The following is a 20899-nucleotide window of genomic DNA, read 5'->3' as shown; positions in this document are numbered from 1 at the left end:
GCGTTAGCGAGAAGTCGACCGGTTTGCTGCCGTACAAATGTGAAATGCGCTCCAACTTCGCCCGTTCGGTGGGAATCGTACTTATGGCGGTCACATATATTTGACGACAACTGCCCCTGAAAAACAAACATCCATAACGTTGAATCTAATCCTAAAAATGCTTACCAGGTCTACCTATATTAGTGGAATTGCTTCGAATGGAAGTTGACCGCGTCGTATGTGCCGTCGCCACGGCTCTTCGAAATTTGGCAATCGACCAACGCAACAAGGAGCTCATCGGGAAATACGCCATGCGGGACCTCGTGCAGAAGCTGCCTAGCGGGAACCAACAACATGACCAGGTAAGGATCCTTACTATTTTCTATAGTAAACATAAAATGGAAACATTCTCATGCTCTGGTAAGTTTCGCTAGTTCAGTTGGTTGAGGGTGATCCGGTGTTCCGAAAGGTCGCTTGTTCTAGTCATGCCCGAAGCAATGAATTTTTCATTTAGTAAAAAAGTTTTAGTATCGCTTGCGAACGTTAAGAAATTAAATTACTTAAATGTGTGTAAAATTGACGGGGAAGAAGATACTTGTAAGCAATCTGTTTTCCCATCCCTCCACGTGCTCATGTCACCCCTTATCTTAACAGTGGTAAGATGTTGAAAATGGAAGCACGTCGATCATTGCACTTTGCGACCTTACTTTTCGGTATGGTAAATTTTCAACAACCCCAATACCTTTTTAACAAGTTGTCGTTCTCCTCCCGTCCAATGAGAGATGGCATTCGACTTCTCTGTCCGAGACACGGCAGTTCAGCAGCATTTCGTGGCAGTTTTCGCTACTCTGCTACGAAATGCTGGAACAACATACCCCCTCCAATACGTAACTCTAAAACATTACTCACTTTTAAACTTAAATTTAAACAATATCTTTTCAGCTTCCAACTGCCGTGTTCTTCGCGTTCCATGCACCTTAGTTAGATTATGATTATTTTATGTTATAAATTGAATTATTTATCTATTTTTAACGAGTTGCCTTTTTATGTATATATGCTCTACTATATATTAAACTAAATACATGCCTGACTTTACCTGTTTATATTTTTATATATTTTTAGATATTCCCAACCCACTCACTTCCGCTTTGAAATTTTTCCGTGCATTAGTTTCTAACTTGTGTTAAATATTAATACTTGCTAAATCACTGTCTGACACTGCCTTTACTGTTCCGAGCTATCTTCTTGCCCTGGGCTCCACGGAAGACCAGCGCTGTAGCATATATATGTTAGAGCATATGCTGAGTGGTGTCCAATTGTAGCCTCTATTACAGCATCATCACTGTAACTATTCCATGTTAGTATAAGTTACAAGTAGTTATAACTGTTTAGTGTATTAGATCTTCTTTCTTACTTTTTTTTGTTTTCTAATGTGGTGCTGTTTGTAGATGGTTTTGCAATAAACGTTATTCTATTCTATTCTATTCAAGCGAAATTTTTATATAGTAAACCTTGGTACAGCCCGTGATATTTCCGATAATAGAGATACACTAAATCAAGGGAAACGACGTCAATATTAAAGGCTACATGCTTATTAATTAATTATTAATTTACATTACAAATATCTGGTACGGAATTGAAACAGTGACCTCTCCTTGGGTCTTATAAAGATATTGATGATGATTTGATTATAGATATATATGTTTTGATTGCTACATGTTAAACAATCGTTCAAAATTATCCAATAAAATGTTCATGTTCAAGTGTAGTTTTAGTTTTAACCTTCATCTTACTTTCCAGCAGGGCACATCGGACGACACGATCGCGGCCGTCCTGGCCACGCTAAACGAAGTGATCAAGAAGAGCGGCGAGTTCAGCCGCTCGCTGCTAGAGGCCGGCGGCGTGGAGCGCCTGCTCAACCTCACCAAGCAGCGCCATCGGCATACGCCGAGGGTGCTGAAGTTTGCAGGTAATGTCTTGCTTATTAATAACAGATTCATTTATGTATTTATTTAAAACAAAAGATAAGCCATGGCCTACGAAGCACCGGGCTGGAAAATTATGGGCCGTTTACAATGCGAGCAATTTCCACGCGGCGCTTTGTCCGTTGGTTGATTGGTTGCGAGTCGGTTCTTTGATGATGCCCCAAAGATTTAATGATCATCAAATGATGTTTCTATCCTGTTATTGAACCCTTTGAACACCACGCCTTGCGCTATCTTTGACTTATTGGAAGCGTGCAAAGCGGGTGGTGGGGGAAGCCGGAACGATCACAGCGCTTGATGTGGCCAAATATGGCAAAAAAGCTACGTGTGTTTCTGTCAATTGCCATACTATTCCGTTGTTTTGTTTACGTTTTTTTGCTTTAAAATCATATTTACTATTGTGATGTTGTCACACGCGTCGGGACGGGTGTGGCGACATACAATCTCCCTTAGTCCAGACGGGACCTCGGGTTGTCTCTCGGCTTAGCTCAGGTGTGAGGGGACACAGGAGTTGATAAAGAAACACTGATTTATAATTAGGTAATCTGCGGTCTTTTATGCCGGTTTATTTAGGTAACTCTACTTATGCTAGAACCTACGATACTGAGCGCGGGACGGGATCCCTTATCTGGGATATTACGGACGGGCGCGAGTCCCTAAACTACTCGCGAAAACTATACGGAGTTGTGCTGATCCCCCGGGACGGTTACTGGGGTCAGGCTGACGGTATAAGGATCGGTTCTATCGAAAGGTAGTGTGTGCCAGACGCGTATCCACGCGCCGCACCAGTCTAACCCTTCGTAGGAGTGACGGGAAATAAGGATCAGGATATGTGCCGATGAGTGAACGGTGGAGTGACATCTACCAAAGGTAGTGCGCAGACGCGTGACCACACGCCGCACGGACAGTACCTAGGGTTAGAGGGGACACCAAGCTCCGGATGCTGATGCATGCCCACACACCGCAAGGCCGGAGAGTAGTGCCCCTAGCAGCCTGTCCGAGACTGCGAGAAACACTGCCGCGACGCAGTGGACGCCTTCTCAATTCCCCCTCAGGACATTGGGGATTCTGTTCGGGGCGTTGGCCCCCTGCAGCGGTGTGTCAACCCGCCAACCATGAATATGGCTGGATCGTCGGGGTGGGGCCTCGGATGAGGCTCCGATGGTCATGTCCGGGTTCTTCTCACACCGCCAAGATCAAGCCAGCCGGGTGGGACCCCGTTGGGGGAGGCCCAGCCAGCGATCGTCAGCCGGTGTCAGGGTGGTGTCGGTCCGTGGTGTGGTCTGTCCGGTGTGGCAGGGGTTGCGGGCGCGAGCTCGCGCGGCAGACCCCTGTGGTCGGGCGGGCGCGCGTGGTACGGCGCTATGCCACGGAGGTGGCTCCAGCGCGACTGGTCCGCGCGCCCGAACATCCGACCCGCCAGGCGAGCTACGAAGTCCCGTAGCGGTTCTGCTCTCAAGTCTCGGGCTATGACGTCATTCCTCACATAGCGAGGGGATTGCTGGGCGTCTGTCGCTTCATGTTGCACTCTCCCACTAGCGCGTACCACGCGGGGGCTGCATATGTTAGGCGTGTTCGGACGTAAGTCTTGTTAATATGAGTTTCCCGGACTCTACAGTGGTTTCTAAACGTCTTTAAACCCTCAGGGCAAGTGCTGCAGACGATGTGGTCGCACGCGGAGCTGCGCGAGGTGTACCGCAAGCACGGCTGGCGCGAGGCCGACTTCCTCACGCCCGCGCGCGCCGCGCAGCCGCGCACCGCCTCCAACACCTCCGGTACGTGTACTCACGTCTACTACAAGGGTTAAACCAACCCGCAACTAACTACTCAAAAGGGTAAACAGGGGGCCTACCGCGAACCACGTTCGACATGGTGCCTCTCGGTCGCACTGGTAATTTCATACGTAAATGTGACCTGGAGGTAACACGTCGAACGTGGTGGTAGGTCTTCTGATTCCAAAACGATGTTTCAAAATTTCAAGTTTATGAGCAAAGAGATTCAAAATTTTACGAATCACTATCGTTTTTTGGCTGGATAATTTAGACCCCTGAAATTTGATAGGTTATTATACTTTCCTGTCGAGTACTCCTATGACAGTTTTGTTTTTATATCACAAATATTAAAATGATAATCTATTGCCCGGTATATAATCCAATCTATCTGGTTTTGTACTAAAATGTCAGTTGGATTGTGCAGATTGAGAAGTAGATTGGCTAATCTAACTGTAACTTTAATATCTAGAATAGTCAAGGAGAGGTAATAAGAATTTACGATATAAGGCTACAAAACGGGTCATCACTTGCACAGTCACGGAAATGCGAAATGGGGATATAAATCATGCTTACATAAAAATCATGCTTAGCATTAATTAACAAATGACTTGGATTGTGTCTTGTATATATTAGCATTTGTATGTATTTGTACAGTGTATATTCTTGTGAATGCTTAACTGCCTTGTGTATATTGTCTGTCATCTTACATCCTGTCGATTTCATTACGCGTACACAATTATTACTTCTCTCCTTCTAATAATTGTTAATACAAAAGATTAAAATTTTATATTCTGAACTATGAAAATGTCAAAACAATATACCTACTAAAAATATGATTACAGTACAAATTACATTAATGTCAACACACACATTGCCCGACTAAACTAACATAATGTGCAATTATAAGTAATTGAGCTAAAGTCTTAGGTCTTTTTGTAAATTGTAGACTTGTTCTTCAAACTTTTTTTTTTAAAATGGAGACTTAACAATAACTAAGACAGACGGCGACATCAGGACCAGTAGGGCTAAGATGGTCGGCTCTTTATCATTTGTCACCGTGCCTGTCACGCTCTAACAAGTATGTAAGTGCGAAAGTGACGGGCATAGTGACAAGCGATAAAAATGGAACCATGCTGCCACTGCAGGATGATACGAGTAGCGGGCGGTATTTTTTTTTGGGCGTATGCTATTTGTAAAAGTAGTAAACGACGCTTTTTCTGTTGTCTGACTGGAAATGTCAAACTCGGCCCGCTGCGCTAAACCAAGTTGCCGCTTTCCGGCTCCGTCGAACAGAAAAATAGCATAAACAACTCGGCCAGTAAATAAGAAATTAAATGTAAACTATTTTAAAGAGAAAACATTCGACGTCTAAGAAAAGGCTTGCTAATCGCTATGCACTGATCGCATTCAGTTAGACACCTTCCTAAAGCGCTCTTACACTACTTATAATCCACCATTTCACCTCCGCTCACTCGCTAACCTCACCATAGGTGGCGGCACGCCGGTGGGCGGCGCGCCGCACTCGCCCAGCAACGCCAACAGCACGCTCAGCCGGCCCATGGCCAGCACGGGCGGCACGCGCTACGAGGACCGCACCATCCGGAGGCACAGAGAGGTAACCCCGACGCCCTGACCAGAGTGGCCGTAAACCTTACATGGCCGAATCTATTTTTTGACCGACACGAATCTATCCAAAACTTTTAAACTTCATTGTATATTTTCATCTTTAAATAATGACTTCTATGTCTCAGTTTATGGTGTATTTTAAAACATTTAAAGCCCCAACTGTTAAACCTAAGAAACATAAACTATGTATATTAGAAGCTTGATTTCTTGGTAACTCTAGAGACATTTTGAGTAGCGCAAGAGACACTCAAAACATTCGATCAAAAAATTGATTCGCCCACATACCTGTGGGACTTTTTCGTCGATACTTATCAGATAAGGTGGTAGTTGCCCTACAGATTACGCGAGAGAACTATTGTTTCCACCCGCTTAAATAGAAGTAAACTTTAAGATCTGTCATTGAGTTGCATTTTGTTTCAAAAATGACTGACATTGTAACAATCTGTGTATTGAATTGAAATATAGTAAAATTTTATTTTAAGTGGCGGGTAACAGCTACGCACGCTTTGCTTTATATGCAAAATGGGTTGTGGTAGTGTTGTGAGATATAATAATGCACTTATGAAACTCGTAAGACTTCAAACATATACGTTTGATCATGTGCAGGATTCCCATCGTTAACTACATCTGTCATTTTCGACATTAAGTACTAATCTGCACTGACGACGCTCTACTAAACCATATAGTCATTAACTCATTGAAAGTGTAGGTTAGATTAGTGATTAGTATCACAATAGTCGCAGACGCAGAATATATTTAAAGGGTCGGCAACGCACATGTAACACCTCTGGAGTTGCAGGCGTCCATAGGTTGCGGTGACTGCTTACCATCACTGCCGTATGCTTGTTTGCCACAGTCGTGGTATAAAAAAATATCTAAGCAGAATGTAATTTTTAATTATTTATTTTGAAGCAAAAAAAAGGGATATCTGTAAAAATAAGGCATTAAATACTTGTACTACATACATTTTTATTTAAAAAATTTAAGACTGTCCTTTTGTTCGGCGTTATTAGTATTGTTGATTTTATTAAATGTTCATGACATGAATAATAAATATACTTAACTTTATGTTAATGTGCGAGTTGCTCTATAGGTTTCGGCCTTCAGGCCACGTCGTTGTCTAATAATTATAAAATATTTGAAGCCTCTACCTTCTCAGTACTAACAGACCCATTACTTTCAGAACGATGACGCCCCAACGATGGACGTGAACAACTATCAAGACGGTCTGGGCATGGGGAACCCCAACGGCCGGCCCATGAACCTGCAGGGCGTGCAGGCCACCATGCCCATGCCGCCCAGCAGTCGCTAGTGCGCTCAACGCAGATCGTGGGGGTAACTTGCTTGTCACACTAAAATCAACCTTAATGTTAGGTGCTAAAGTTTAAAGTGTGGCGGTTAGTGTAATGAGGAGTCGAACAGAGAGTACCTGCCAGTTATATCACAAACAAATAATGTATAGACGCTTGAATGGGTAACCAACGGCCGTCCCAAGGCGACCATGCCCATGCCGCCAAGCAGTCGCTAGTGCGTCCAACACAGGTCGATGTGCTTATCACACTCTAAAATTAACCTTAATGCGGGGTGTTAAGGAGAGGTCGAGTAGTGAGTACTTGGGAGTTATGTCACAAACAAATGCGATAATAGATGCTTGAACCTCCAAGTCGTGCAGGCTGGCATTCTCTTGAAACCCTGCAGTCGCTACTCTATACCATCCGCAAACCAAACTGACGACGGAGCTCATAAGTGCGAAGACAAATATTGATAAATATTTTAGTATCTATATTCGAATTCTAAACTCATGTGTACATCTATGGTCGACTCCCCTTTGCACAAGTTACAATTTCTGTTCTCGCCAATATCTAATGTAGTGCCATTTTATAAAAATACAAACTTTGTTGCAGCGGTTTATTCAAGTTATTCTCACGATCTTAACCGAATTGTAATTTATATTACATATGAAAGTATCTTGCACAAGCATTTATTATAAATGCATTAAATATATGTAGCGTTTCGTCTATGACCGTTGTTCTGTTCCTTTTTGATCACCGAACGTGCAATGACGCATGTTTTTACGAGTAATCAATAAAATGAACCGTTGAAGTGTTTTCAAATCTATTATAGTTACGTGCAGTCACGGACTTAGCCGTTTAGGGTTTACATTACATTGGACATTTCATACCGCTAATATTGGCAACCAAATTAGCTTCAACCCTAAATGGATCAATAGTCAAAATTCATTTTATTGATCTACGTAAATCATTTAAATCATGGAACTATCAGATAATATGAATATATGTAAATTACGTTTTAGTCGCTTAAAGACAAACAGGTAGTATTAGTCACTTTTTAATTTGCGTTTACATAGAATAATAATGTCTAGAAAGTAAATATTAGAAACCGAACTGATAATTACTATGTACAGTCAAGTTATTAAATATCGATACGGACAAAGTGACAAAAATATGTACACACTACCTTACTATATAGGCACTAAGGTCGTGTATACATATTTTTGGCACTTTGTCCGTATCGATATTTAATACCTTGACTGTATGACCACGTTTTCACACCTCGCTCTTTTGCGAGTGAGATCGAGAGAAGTGATATTTTGACTTCACTTTTTAACAGAGCGCTATTATAGGAACTGGTGGGAGACAGGACAAGACCGGGATACGTGGAAAGGGAGGAGCTGCCCAGCAGTGGGACACTTAGCTCATAAATAAGCGGGACTTGGTTTCTAGGTGTTATTATTCTAAGCACTTAATTTACGATGGCCTAAGTAAAATAGCGCCGTGTTTTATGAGATCATGTCAATTCCCATGTATATAGTCGTGCCATTGGATGTCGTGTAACCTCAGGGTTTTCAAGTAGCTGTTGTGTTTTTTCTATTGGGGGCATTGGGGCCGTGTTTGGACTAGAGATAAGTCCTTTCCGTTAGGTAAGACTTATTTTAAAGGCGGATTAATATGTAAATATGGGTTTAATATTGGAATATGAATTGCTATATTTACTTTGTATTATTATGAAGGTTTTTTTTTCCCTAATATGACTATTATTTAAGAAACAAAACTTGGCAGCTGTAAAGGTAAAATACCTCGTTTAATGCAGCTTCAAAACATTAAATATCAGACAAAATTGTAATTCACATTTCAATATTAAACGCGTATTATGAACTCCTTATATAAATTTAATATACATAAACGTATTATGAAAATTATACAACAAATATTCAATTATTACCATAGACAAATAAATAATCAGACACGTAAAGTACCGCAAAAGATTGTGTCATGGCTAGCGCATGACAACCGCATAAAGCACGATGTTGTACAGCGCCATCTGCTGTCAAATTTGCGTCTACAATACTTAACGCGTCTTAGTATTCTTTTGTCTGTTTCACTAAAAAATATTGATATCCAAAATTGGTCATGTCCACCTTATTCCTTACAACACCGAATAGTGACTATTAAATAGGTTTTTTGTAATACTATTTTGTATCCATTCCACAACCTAAGAATAATTGTAATATAGGTGTCTATTGTCCTATGATATACTTAAGGATTATCCGTCTTAACGTAGCGATATAGGCGTACGATGTCATGTAAGCTTCGGAATAAATTGGTAGCCTGATTTTAACCGACGAATGGTAAAAATCCTTAACTGTTATAGAAAAACTTTATTTATTGTTCATCAGAGGCTCGGCAGTTTTAAACTTAGCTAAATATATTTCAAATGCTAATCGAATACCTAGAGGGGCAAAGTTGAAGAAACATTGAATTGTGAAGTCAAAAATGTTAACAATAGGAAATATTAAAGTCAAAAATGTTAACAATATGAAATATTACACAAAACTCTGGATAGAGGGCGCTACTAGCGCTAACTCAGGGCCTACCGCAAAACACGAAAATCGTTATTTCGTTATCAACGTCTCTATAACTCTTGTAGATTTGATCCATAGAGAGGCAGATTTTCGGATTTCGCGGTAGACTATGTTAAGTAACCTCCTTGATACATCAAAGTCATAGTGAAAACTTGTCAAAAAACTGTTTAATGCATAGTATGTATAAGTTAATCTATAGTTTGCAATATGAGCTAGTGTTGCACTCTGGCGGCAGAACATTGCAGTAATACCCCGTATTGCGTTACTACAAAATGTATTGCCTGATATCAGAGCCATCTAGTGAAGCTATTCAGATGATACTTCTTATTTAGCTATTTGCGTCGATAGTTTAGTTGTATCTGTGCCCCGGTATAGTTGCCTAAAGTTTTTCTATAACATTGTTAAGTTGTGGAAGTTTAGTTCAAATAATATTAATTCGCTGCGGAACATTCTGATTCTCTTAATATTCTAATAAGATTGATATTGGGTTAAAAAACCAATCATTCTATCACGCAGACTAGAATCAGAATGCTACCAGCGACAAAAAATCCTAAGCTCCATTATTATGACAAATTAATTAAACTAACATAAATTTCAATTTATTTTGATATTAAGAGATAATTTTAATGCGCTCGAAGCATTCGCGACTCGTAAGACGCGAGCTTCTCGTAGGGCGTCCGCTCGGTGGCGCGGGTGCATGGAGCGTGTGAGCAGGATAACGAAAAATTGTATGAGCGTTGCCAACTTGCGCGGACGCGTGCGACAGATTTAACCTACTATGACACCCGCGTGCGTGTGCCCGCCGTGCACCCGCGCGAGCTAGCGGATGACCTTAGTTATTTCGAGAGAAAATGCTTTAAAACTGTTTCGGTTGACTTCCCTCCGTCTATGGTGTTAGTTTTATCTATATAGCATTTAACTATTTATTTTTCATTAATAATTAAACTAGGATTATTTTAGTTAATCATAGGCCATAAATTTAAGAGATTTTTGTGAGAACTTTTTTCTTTTTCTATAAAAAAAAACATATTTGCACAATAATGCATTTCTACGTCTCCTGAGACAACCACATGACTGACTGGTACAAAACTACCCTCATCCAGTGCATTATATGTTTTAAGTACCCATGTATGTAAGTGTTTTTGTATATTTTTATTATAAATGTAAGTGAATGTACAACGTTTCTTTTTCTTCATTACAATACACTTGCCAGGGCAACATAGCTTCTATGAAGCTTGAATTAATGATCATTTCCTTTTTTTTAGTTTCTTCCCAACTAGATGTAAGGATAAATATTTAATCGACAAGATACTTCATTAAATTTTGATGGTATTTAGTTTTAAGGGCATTGTCCAATTTTATATTATTTAAAAAGTGCCCTAACTTTTTATAACTTATATTATATCGAAATGTATTACTTAGAAAACGTCACTGATCTATATTTGACATAATGGCGGCATCGTCAAATCGTAACGTAATTTTAGGTTATCTCAGACAGCTTCCATTGTAGATATCATTGAAGATGATTTATAATTTTAACGGAATAATGTATACTTGGAATAAACCACCCTCAGTAGGGCTTGTTGTATAGATCACTTTTATTTTCTTAATTAGGTTTCCCAGCTGTAGAATATTAGTTCTTGTTATCACTTTCACTTTGCAGAAGATCTCTATAAGTTTATAGTATTTTTAGGTCATTGTAGTTTCACCACTAGAACTTTGCAAGCGGATTTATGAGGGTAAATGCATGTTGTCTATGCGCTAACCATTTTGACTTTACCGCATCAAGAAATTTCCGCGCGCATAGATTCTAATGGAGTTCTCTGTAGTGTTACACCACGAAGAAAAGTATATTAAAATGTCTATGGTATACCATAGATATAGAGTTGTTGGAACAGTAATACTCGATTATTTATATTTTATTTAAAATTTTATATTGAAAATTATTTAAAGAGCGCAGTCTTCGTTTGTCGTTGCGACGTAGCTGATAGTGAATGATAGTTTCTCTTATGTCATGTTGTAAGTAGATTTTAATAGAAAATATTTGTCTTATATAAAGATACATTATGATTGAAAATAATTATTATATTATACACAATTCACAGAGAATTAAATGAATGATTTTTTTATGTTTTGTTTTTTTCTTTTTTGTTTCCTTATTTTACTCGTATGATATTGATTGAATAAGCCAATTCATAAAAGGCCTATAGTATAAGTTACTACCACAAAATTGTGGATGTTTGTATGGTTACAGTTTCAATTATATTTTATACAATTTGTTTGGTAAATAATCAGATAAAGGATTTGCGAACCACTAAACAAGACTCATATAAGGAATTAAGCTTTGGAAATCTTTACCATATATTTTATTACCACAAATTTCAGTATTTTTACGTTCTTTTTACTTTTTTTTTCATTTAGTAGTGTTACACATTTTTGATTGTGTATCGGTAATTGGGTACTAGAAAAAAAGTTGTAGCTATTAATTATTAGTATTATTAGTACGAAGTTTTGTATCTGTTGAAGCGTATTCAAAAATTGAATTTTTGGAACAAACCGACAACATTCGGTGTATCTATTAAGTAAAAAAAATCCTAAAACTGTATGAATGCTCACATTTTCTATTGATCTGTAGTATTTGAGTAATCAGTTGAATTTATAGGTGTAATAGTTTTAAAGAGTTATATGGTAAGGTACGTAGGCGACGACGCACGTTTTTATTGGTGATATAATTCTTTTTTACTAATGATATTTAACGAACACTACATTTAATTGTTGCGGCGTGTTCTCATGTTACTCCACGACAGTATTATCCAGTAATCCCATGTACCAACGTTGCTAATACACTTAACTACATTTAAATTAGTTGTTTCATTTAGTAATTTTTAAATTTACTACTACTAATATTATAATTATTTTTTAGAATTAGAAAAAAGGTAAACAATCTTGACGTGTCTTGCAAATTATTTAAAACCGCTTTTTAAAAATAGTTTATATTACTTATGAAAGCAAAGTAATGTATATAATCGATTATGTTTTATAATTATTACATACATATTTGCTGTTTGCGTTTTCAAAAGTGTTTTTAATATAAAGATGTCAAGATCGCTTACCTTCTTTCAAATGGTAAAAAAACGAACTAACTATAGTATTATGACTACATAACCATTTATTTCATTAACCATTAAATCGTTTATGAAATAACATAATACATTCAAATTTATACTTATAACCAAACTATAAAAACTTACCCTCTTATTCATAAACGTGTACTAAAGTTACGATGCCGCTAATAATCGTTTATCCCTTTCCATCATACCAATACGTCGGAAAGGGACAAACGATTATTAGCGGCATCGTAACTTTAGTACACGTTTATGAATAAGGGTTACTTATTAAAATATGCATCCTTAGAAGAATAAATTATGATACTAATTTGCTTTAGGGTTAACAGGAGTTTACTCTATACCGAATGTTTTATTATTTATTTAAACTTTATCGCACATATGTATAAAGAAAAATGTGCAAATGGTGGACTTAATGCCAAAAAGCATTCCCTACCAACCAACCTTAGGTCAAACAGAGACATTTATTCTTCATAAATCATTTTTTTTTATTCATGTAAAAAAATAATTTTGAGGTTTAGTAAAGGAAATAGAAATAAAAAAATCACACATATACGCCACACTTATGTGTCTAATAAATAATATTCTATCTATCTAATAGACTAGTAATATTCCATCGATACAAAAAAACATCGCCCGAACAGGGACTTGAACCCTGGACCCTTGGATTAAAAGTCCAATGCTCTACCGACTGAGCTATCCGGGCACATTGAATGACGTCCAAATTTTTAATCGCCTTCAACATATACTACGTAAGCGGCCTAACGATTGCATCACGAATACGTAATATAAAAGTAATTGGATTATTTCAGCACCGATAAAAATAACTTGAAGGATAATTTATGCAATCCCGCAATAAAAAACCCTGTTTTATTCCAATTTGAAACTTATATCACCGTTACAAAGTCGAGTTTTGAAGTGCACAATTGACTCACATAAGAGCTTGTAAAGATTTTTCTAGTTAGTATAATGAGAATATCACGCCTTAGGGAATATTATGTGTTGTTACATTGTAAAGTTAATGCATGGGCAGTCCGTAACACCTTAGTCCAATAACCTAAGTAGCCCAGTCAAAGGAGGTCAAATGCGATAACGTCTTGATTGATTCGTATTGTATCTCGTATAAAATACCACATCTCATTCACAATAACAATATACATACTGGATATATACAGATGATTAACTAGCTTATATCTATTACTACTAGCTAATAATAGATATACTATTACTACTATGTTATTACTAGGTTGTCTGGGCTTTAGCGATAAGACCGCCTGTTGTCTGCCTCTATCACTAATTAATTGTTTTTCTTTAAGCTGTATCTTTTACTGAGGTGTGCCAATATAGAGTATTCTATCTATCTATATCTATAATAGGCCCTTGAGGCATTGTACCAAGGATTCTGGCGGCATTTCCGTCCGTTGGAGGTGGGACGGTGCCAGTGTGTCTACGCAGGTAGCATCCAACACTAACATCCGTCCCAAGCTCCAAGGAACTAAAGACACCCCATCAGGCCTCGTATATATTACTTTCAGTCCTAAAATTTTATTTACGTATCTGTTCGTAGGGACGGTTTGGATGCATGTTCCCACTAGGTAAAGTGACATAGAAGATTGTAAGAATCTAATAAGGTTAGATAGAAAGAGAGTTTGAAATATTTAGAAGTGGATTGTCAAAAAACCTTTGTAGTCACAGTAAATTTACCGACATCTTTTTTGGAACGCATTTGACTTTGATCCTTTTTCTTGTGTTAAATTTGTTAAATATCAAAAATTGGCGCTCTCTACTAGAGCATAGGCCAAGGATCAAAGCCGTTCTAAAAGTTTTCTTCATCTTTTCGAGCGATGTCGCCATACCTTTGGCCTATGTAAGTAAGTAAGTAAAGTAAAAGTCCTTTATTCGCATAAAATATGGTACAATGGTGGTGGTAAGTAAAAATTCCAGTACAAAAACATATTTTGCTTATTATAATCTTAAAACTAGACTAAAATTAAGCACTAAAACTAAACTTAAAGTATACGTACTCGTAAGCTCGTAACATATATTATGTGTTCCTGTCGAAGAGGTCACTCGTTGAATAAAACATTTGTTCCTTAAGCCATTGATAAAGCTGTCTTTTAAATAAATGTAAAGGGAGAAATTTGAAATTTTCTGGAATTGTTGGAATTGCTGGATATGCTCTAGTAGATGGCGCTACTTTTTGATATTTAACAAATTTAACACATATCAGTGAAAGAATAAGGATCAAAGTCAAATGGCGTTTTAAAAGTTTTAATCATGTGTCGAAAGATGTCAGTAGATTTACTGTGGCTACAAATTTTTTTTTGTCAATCCACCTCTATTTCAAATTCTCTGGAATATTGGAACAATAGAAACACTTGTAGGGAATTCTAATACTCTTGCCCCGAGCAAAATAATAGTACATTACGATACAAGTGCGAAAAATAGGAAATTCGAAACGAGTGGCGATAAATTAAAACACGACCGAAGGGAGTGTTTTAAATCGACACGAGTTGCGAATTACCTATTCGCACATGTATCGTACAACGTTTTACAGTACATATGGCCCTTTAAATGTTCGACATAGTAACGTAATATGCTTTTTTGTGCACTAGTGCGCTAAAGTAGCACCATATGTACTGTAAATTATGTTTCTTCTACCTCATATGACCTTATAGCATGTACTTACGACGTTTTCATAGATCGAAGAATATAGGTAAGTTCAAAAAATAGACGTGGAATAAGGGTCACGTTTATTGACTGGACTATAACCTAGGGTTTTATGGGGGTCTGGCATGGGGCATTACTGCCACTCGTGTTGAGTTACAATAATGATCGGTAAGTAGATACAGCTGGTAACGACGGAGGTTTATGGGGGACACTAAAATGTATGATTCACTACTAAGTGGTTAATGATTTAATTACATATTAAAGACGCGGCGAATCTCTATTTGCTTTTTTTTTAAATTAAATTCTTAAGCTTAAACCGCTGTCAAAATTATAACCGTTTGAGAAAAAATCACAGATTTTGAATGACACTTATGCTTAAAGATAATAGAAGTGTGCAAAAGAGAAGCCATATATCAAGTAGTTATATGAAGGATTCATGAGTGCGAAAGAGGCAACAAATTAAAAAAGTGAGTGATGAGATACTCTAGGTGCAAATAACACAACATATTAGAGATAAAATTAAAATAAAATATAAAAAAAACTACTGGTAAAGAGAGCGAATTAATTAACCTCTCTCTTGCTCAGAACTAAACTCTTATTACTATACTACTATATAACTCTTATTTTATTTTACGTACAAACAATACGCATTACAAACCAACACTAAACTTATTGAATCGATTATTACTTCTTCAAACAAAACTACTTATAGTAAACAACCCTATAATGGAACAGGCACCAGTGATGGGATGGTATGGACAAATCCTGTAAAACAAGTATTTACCATCAGTTTTTAATCGCTGGCAACATTTTACCATAAACAAGACTTTGGCTCTTAAAGTTTAATTTTTCATTGATATTTGTTAGTTTGAAAATTAATGGCGCCATACATCCCATGAGTGGAGCAAAAAACCATAGTTTTAATTGTTTAATAATATTAAAACTAATTACAGTAGCTTTCATTTAAAACATAGAAAACATAAAGGACGAGTTGGACATTCAAATTTTAAAGCATAAAGCGGTGGATGTCAGTGAAATATCAAAAATACTCTAAATTATCTCTTAAATGTCCCATGATTGGTACCGTTAACATATACTTATGTAAGTACAAGAAATTCAAAGACGAAATGAACTATGTAAAACACCAGGCGCTCTTATCGCTAATGGGCAATCTCTAGACAACCGGCACCGACCTGTAGCCGATTCTCATTTTACAATTTGTAACAGTTTTGATCCTATTTAGATACGACCTTGATGACTACTCATGCTGCGTGCATGCGAAATGAAGTGAAGTGGTGCTCCTACACTGGCTGTTATATAACATCGTGGGACTGGGACAACATGATATAATTGATAGTGTTTTATAATGTTTGGCAATGTTTTGTTTGGCAACGGGTATGTAACTCCTCTGGAGTTGCAGGCGTACATAGGCTATGGAGACTGCTTACCATCAGGCGGGCCGTATGTTTGTTTGCCACCGACGTAGTATAAAAAAAATGTTGTACTTTATACACAATGTTATATAAAGTTATATAATAGCATAGACCTTGTATTATATAGATGAGCTATACGTGTGCGCACTCACGGACAGAACATACGCAATGCGACAAAATTAAAAACACTTCTTCTCATTCCTGACAACATACCAAAAACAACCTACGTAATTTGGTCGGGTTATTTGTTGCCCACCATAAACTACTAAAACAATGGAAAAAAAATGTGAGACTGTGACAAGGACAAACAATGACAGCTTTCTCTTCTACTCCTACTAAAAGTTTTTTATATCACGACTGTGGCAAACATGCATAGGTACGGCCCGCCTGATGGTAAGCAGTCACCGTAGCCTATGAACGCCTGCAACTCCGTAGTTCCATAAGTGCATCTCGTTGAACTAACAAGCTCACCAAAATACTACTAAAAACACCTAGACACCCCAACTACGTAAAATAGTAGGATTAATTACAGGACATAACACACTAAACAAACACTTACACAATATGGGTAAAACAGACAGCCCCATGTGCAGAGCGTGCATGGAAAAAGAGGAAACAACAAAACACATTCTCCTAGACTGCAAACAGGTAGAAGTATACAGGAGCAAATACCTAGGGACTCCGTGCACACTAAAGGAGGCAGTTAGTAACCTGAAAGCATTTCTAGGCTTCGTGGAGGAGCTGGGGTGGTTACAGTAGCGCTACCTCGATTTCACGCAAAATAGGCACAATGGTTGTCGATTTGCGGAAAGACTAGAAGCACTAAGTGCATTTCGTTCTGTCATCAGGCCCTTCCCCCATTTCTTGTACCCCTATGTATAACAGCAAATAATGGGAGTACACACACAGTTACCAAGCTATTCGTCAATGTCTTATCTAAACCAGTCCAAACCCATAACAAATTGTTAAATTAGAATTGACCTCCTGTAATAGTCAAGTTTAATTATAAATGCGAGGCATTGTATGTATTTTAATTAAGTCGACAGTCTTTATGTCTAAATAATATCAGGAATATTTTTCATCCTTTTCCATTTTAAGCACGCTTGACGTCTTAAACGTCGTGCAACTTAAGTTAGCTGAAAAACTAATAGATGCAACGATATTTTCACCCCAAGTGAAGCGGGCTTAACGAACGCAGTCGACAGAACGCTAATCGGTAAGCGAAGACACACAGTTAATCTTTAGAATTTTTGAAGGTTTAGAATGTTGAAACATCTCAACTTGAACAATTTTTTTAACACTTTTTTTAAGAGTTGTTTATAACATGCCTTTAAAAATCAATCTGTACCAACGCAGCGAATCTTATGGCGCCAACCTATGGGAACACTTGCTCATGGTTAAACCTTTATTAGAATTTTGATAAGGTTATGTCAGAATAACATCTATGAAATCAAAGGGCATGTGTCTTCTATTTGTCACATTTAAATTTGTACATGTTGCCCGGGATTTCATTTTATGGAAATTGCCGAGAATGTACAATTTCTATTTAGACGCTCCGAATTTAATCACGATTTTAGTAAGGTTTCTTATGGTCCTTTGAGCCGGACATATAGTCTCTCACTATACTGTTCAAACATTTATTAGATGAAAGTCATGAGACACGAAAGTTATTAGGAATGAATGTGAAGGGATGTAAGTGGAAAAGAGAATCAAGGAAAAGGTGGATGAACTGTGTGAGAGAGATGATATAAAAAGAAAACATTGGAATGATGAGATGACGAACGACAAAGAGGTATGGAGGAAGACATGTTGCGTCGACCTCAAGTAATGGGAAAAGGACTAATGAATCGTGACTCCTGTTCAAACACTATCAACTGTGTCAAAAGTCCTTAGGAGCCATTTTAAGCATTTTGTTATTTTTTGCAGCTATAAATAACGGCTAGGAGGCGAGTTGAGCGGTTGAATTAATTTCCCGACCAATCTTAGCTGGCGCGCATTTCCTATATTCATCTTTCGTTTTTAACACTTGCTTGGAATAAAAGAAATTTACTTTTTGTGGAATTAATTTACCGTTATGTTTGGATAATGCAAATAGGAATGTCTGTTGTAATAATTTGTAAAAAATGCGTACATAGACAGAGAGATAGAGAGATCTTTTAGAGAAAATTATGGTTCTAGCTTAGGGTAGAAGAAAATAAAAAATATCGATTTGATGCCTGTTTATTTAGCAAGGAACACGAAATTGAATTCTAACAGATAAGATAAGATAAGATAAGATAATCTTTATTGGTAGCGTACTGGTACAAGTCAAAAAACAATTTTGTACAACAAACATACAAATTCCACATTGCAGGATACTTATTTCGTACGAAATATTAGTAATGTCAGTTATCCTTAATAAAATAAAATAACAATATTATATAGTCAGTGGCAATTCCATCATTTCATTAAAAGTATAAAAGTTTTTTGTGAGTAGCCACGATTCCAAATTTCTTTTAAAAGATTGGTGAGATGTTGCATCTCTTATATTTTCTGGGAGGCGGTTGTATACCAACGAAGTGTATGGTTTGTGCTCAGTATACGTACCTCAAATAGCATTTATGTATAAATTAATATCTATATTATTTGGTCAACTGCGATCATCTTATTTTATCATTATGATAAAATACCTACCCTACTGTTGTTTACCTACGTGTCTCTGATTTTTTTACCCAAATAAGTAGGGATGACCGACGTTTAACCTTATATGTGTGGTAGTCAAACATCGTGGGTTTAGACCTCGATTGTGCTATATATAGCAAAAAAACTGTTCTCTAATAAAGATGACTCAAAATTCGATCAGGATCCTTATTATATACAGACAAAAGGTTAAGCCTAATGTTTATTATGATACGTCTTGTCACATTGTTAAAAAGTACCTAGCATTATGTATGTAGGTACAATCTTATGCTAAAGGAGACTGTAATATCTGAGTAAATTGAATAACAGTTTCTCGACAACAATATTGCCAAGTAAATCATTGCCCCAACATTAACCAATTCCAATTCATATTATATTGTAATTTCATAGTTACGGACTTAATAGACAACTAATTTAGTCCCTGGGGCTTCTAGGAAGGACATAAATATGGCCGGGGCATGTTTATAGCACTATAAGTAAAGTAGCAACTATCGCCCTTGAGGGCTTCCTCGATAAACTGTATTATATTTATTAAGTACTATACCTACTTCGTTTTTTAGCACTGATTACCAGTTCACCAGACGATATCGGCCTGTCAGTTATTCGTGATTCTTTTGCGAATCACTGACTGGCCGATATTGTTCGGCGACCTGATTATCATTGGGTCCCTTTAGAAAGAACTCCACAGAACTAAATGTGCAGTTTTTATCAGGCTCTTTAATTGTTAATATTATAAAAGTAGAGGGGTTATGTTCCTATGTAGAAATTCTATTTGTTTACGTTGAGATAGTTCTGGTCAAGGATCTTATATTTAAACTGGACTTGCTTCCCACTAGGTCAGGGCCTTTTGTTTGAAAAGTTTTACACTATACTTTTTTAATTCGTAATTATTTATGTTGTTTCTTCGGAATCACAAGCTCTTTCGATCCTAGTTCCTAACTTAATGCGAAAAAAAAGTGTCCCAAGATTTTGATTTCCATTTTGTTACCATTATTGATAGTATTTGTGTTAGTATTTGTGTTAGTTACTTGGCGTGTACTTATTCTTGACTCTTGTAGATATATGAAAACTATTTTTTAAATACAACATTTATTATCGTATTTTTACATGATTTTGTTGATAATAATGTTTTTAGAAGAACGACATTTCTTTGAATTTATAGTTTTTAATACGTAGCATCCGCGCTATACTACAAAGGTTGGATCGCTAACACTTAGTATGACGGTAACGGAATGTAAGGAACGAAAATTAAATTTTCAATAATCAATCACTACACTGTATGACTGTATCAATAGTAGTGGCATTACTTACCTATAAGTAATGTTAGTATTGACAGTGTCTGGCCCGCATATACGTTTTATTTCCATCAGTCGTTACAAAATATATGTTATCTTACCAAATTATTATTTTTATTTATTGATAAACCAAAATAGACGCCCGAACAGGGACTTTAACCCTGGACCCTTGGATTAAAAGTCCTATGCTCTACCGACTGAAAAAAGAAAAGCGGTATCTATACAATGTTAAGTTTATTAAAGGATGTTTTTATACCTGCGTAAAGAAAGGGATGGTTCGGTGTTTTTTCAAAAGCTACTTCTGATAATAAAATCAAACAAATCCGGAGAGGAAAATAAGAATGACGTTTGTATGGAGAAGGGGTCGCGCGCGGTCGTACTCTTTCCTCTTAACTCTATTGTATACAGGGTGATTCATGAGACGTGAGCAGGACTAAGCCTACACAATCAGT

At 37.2% G+C, this 20899-nt stretch overlaps 1 protein-coding gene and 1 non-coding gene across 4 annotated transcripts in view; one reads left to right on the top strand and one right to left on the bottom strand.

The window, feature by feature from the left end:
- LOC133530726 (catenin delta-2) overlaps positions 1 to 11374 on the top strand; it is a 63977-nt gene extending 52603 nt beyond the window's left edge. For 2 of the 3 annotated variants that reach the window (XM_061868753.1, XM_061868754.1), the window contains 5 exons: positions 169 to 341; positions 1780 to 1948; positions 3611 to 3739; positions 5227 to 5351; positions 6546 to 11374. In XM_061868753.1, coding sequence (XP_061724737.1) covers positions 169 to 341; positions 1780 to 1948; positions 3611 to 3739; positions 5227 to 5351; positions 6546 to 6674 — 725 coding nt within the window. In that variant the 3' untranslated portion in view covers positions 6675 to 11374. The remainder of the gene's footprint in view (positions 1 to 168; positions 342 to 1779; positions 1949 to 3610; positions 3740 to 5226; positions 5352 to 6545) is intronic. The other variant, XM_061868755.1, reaches the window with a different exon arrangement.
- Positions 11375 to 13003: 1629 nt separating this feature from the next.
- On the bottom strand, positions 13004 to 13076 carry Trnak-uuu (transfer RNA lysine (anticodon UUU)). Its single transcript has one exon. It is a non-coding gene; the product is annotated as a tRNA-Lys (tRNA).
- Between the last annotated feature and the right edge of the window lie 7823 nt (positions 13077 to 20899).

This window comes from Cydia pomonella, chromosome 23, assembly GCF_033807575.1.
Source record: "Cydia pomonella isolate Wapato2018A chromosome 23, ilCydPomo1, whole genome shotgun sequence".
In the NCBI taxonomy this organism is placed as follows: domain Eukaryota; kingdom Metazoa; phylum Arthropoda; class Insecta; order Lepidoptera; family Tortricidae; genus Cydia; species Cydia pomonella.
This window is presented reverse-complemented; position numbering and strand designations above follow the sequence as displayed.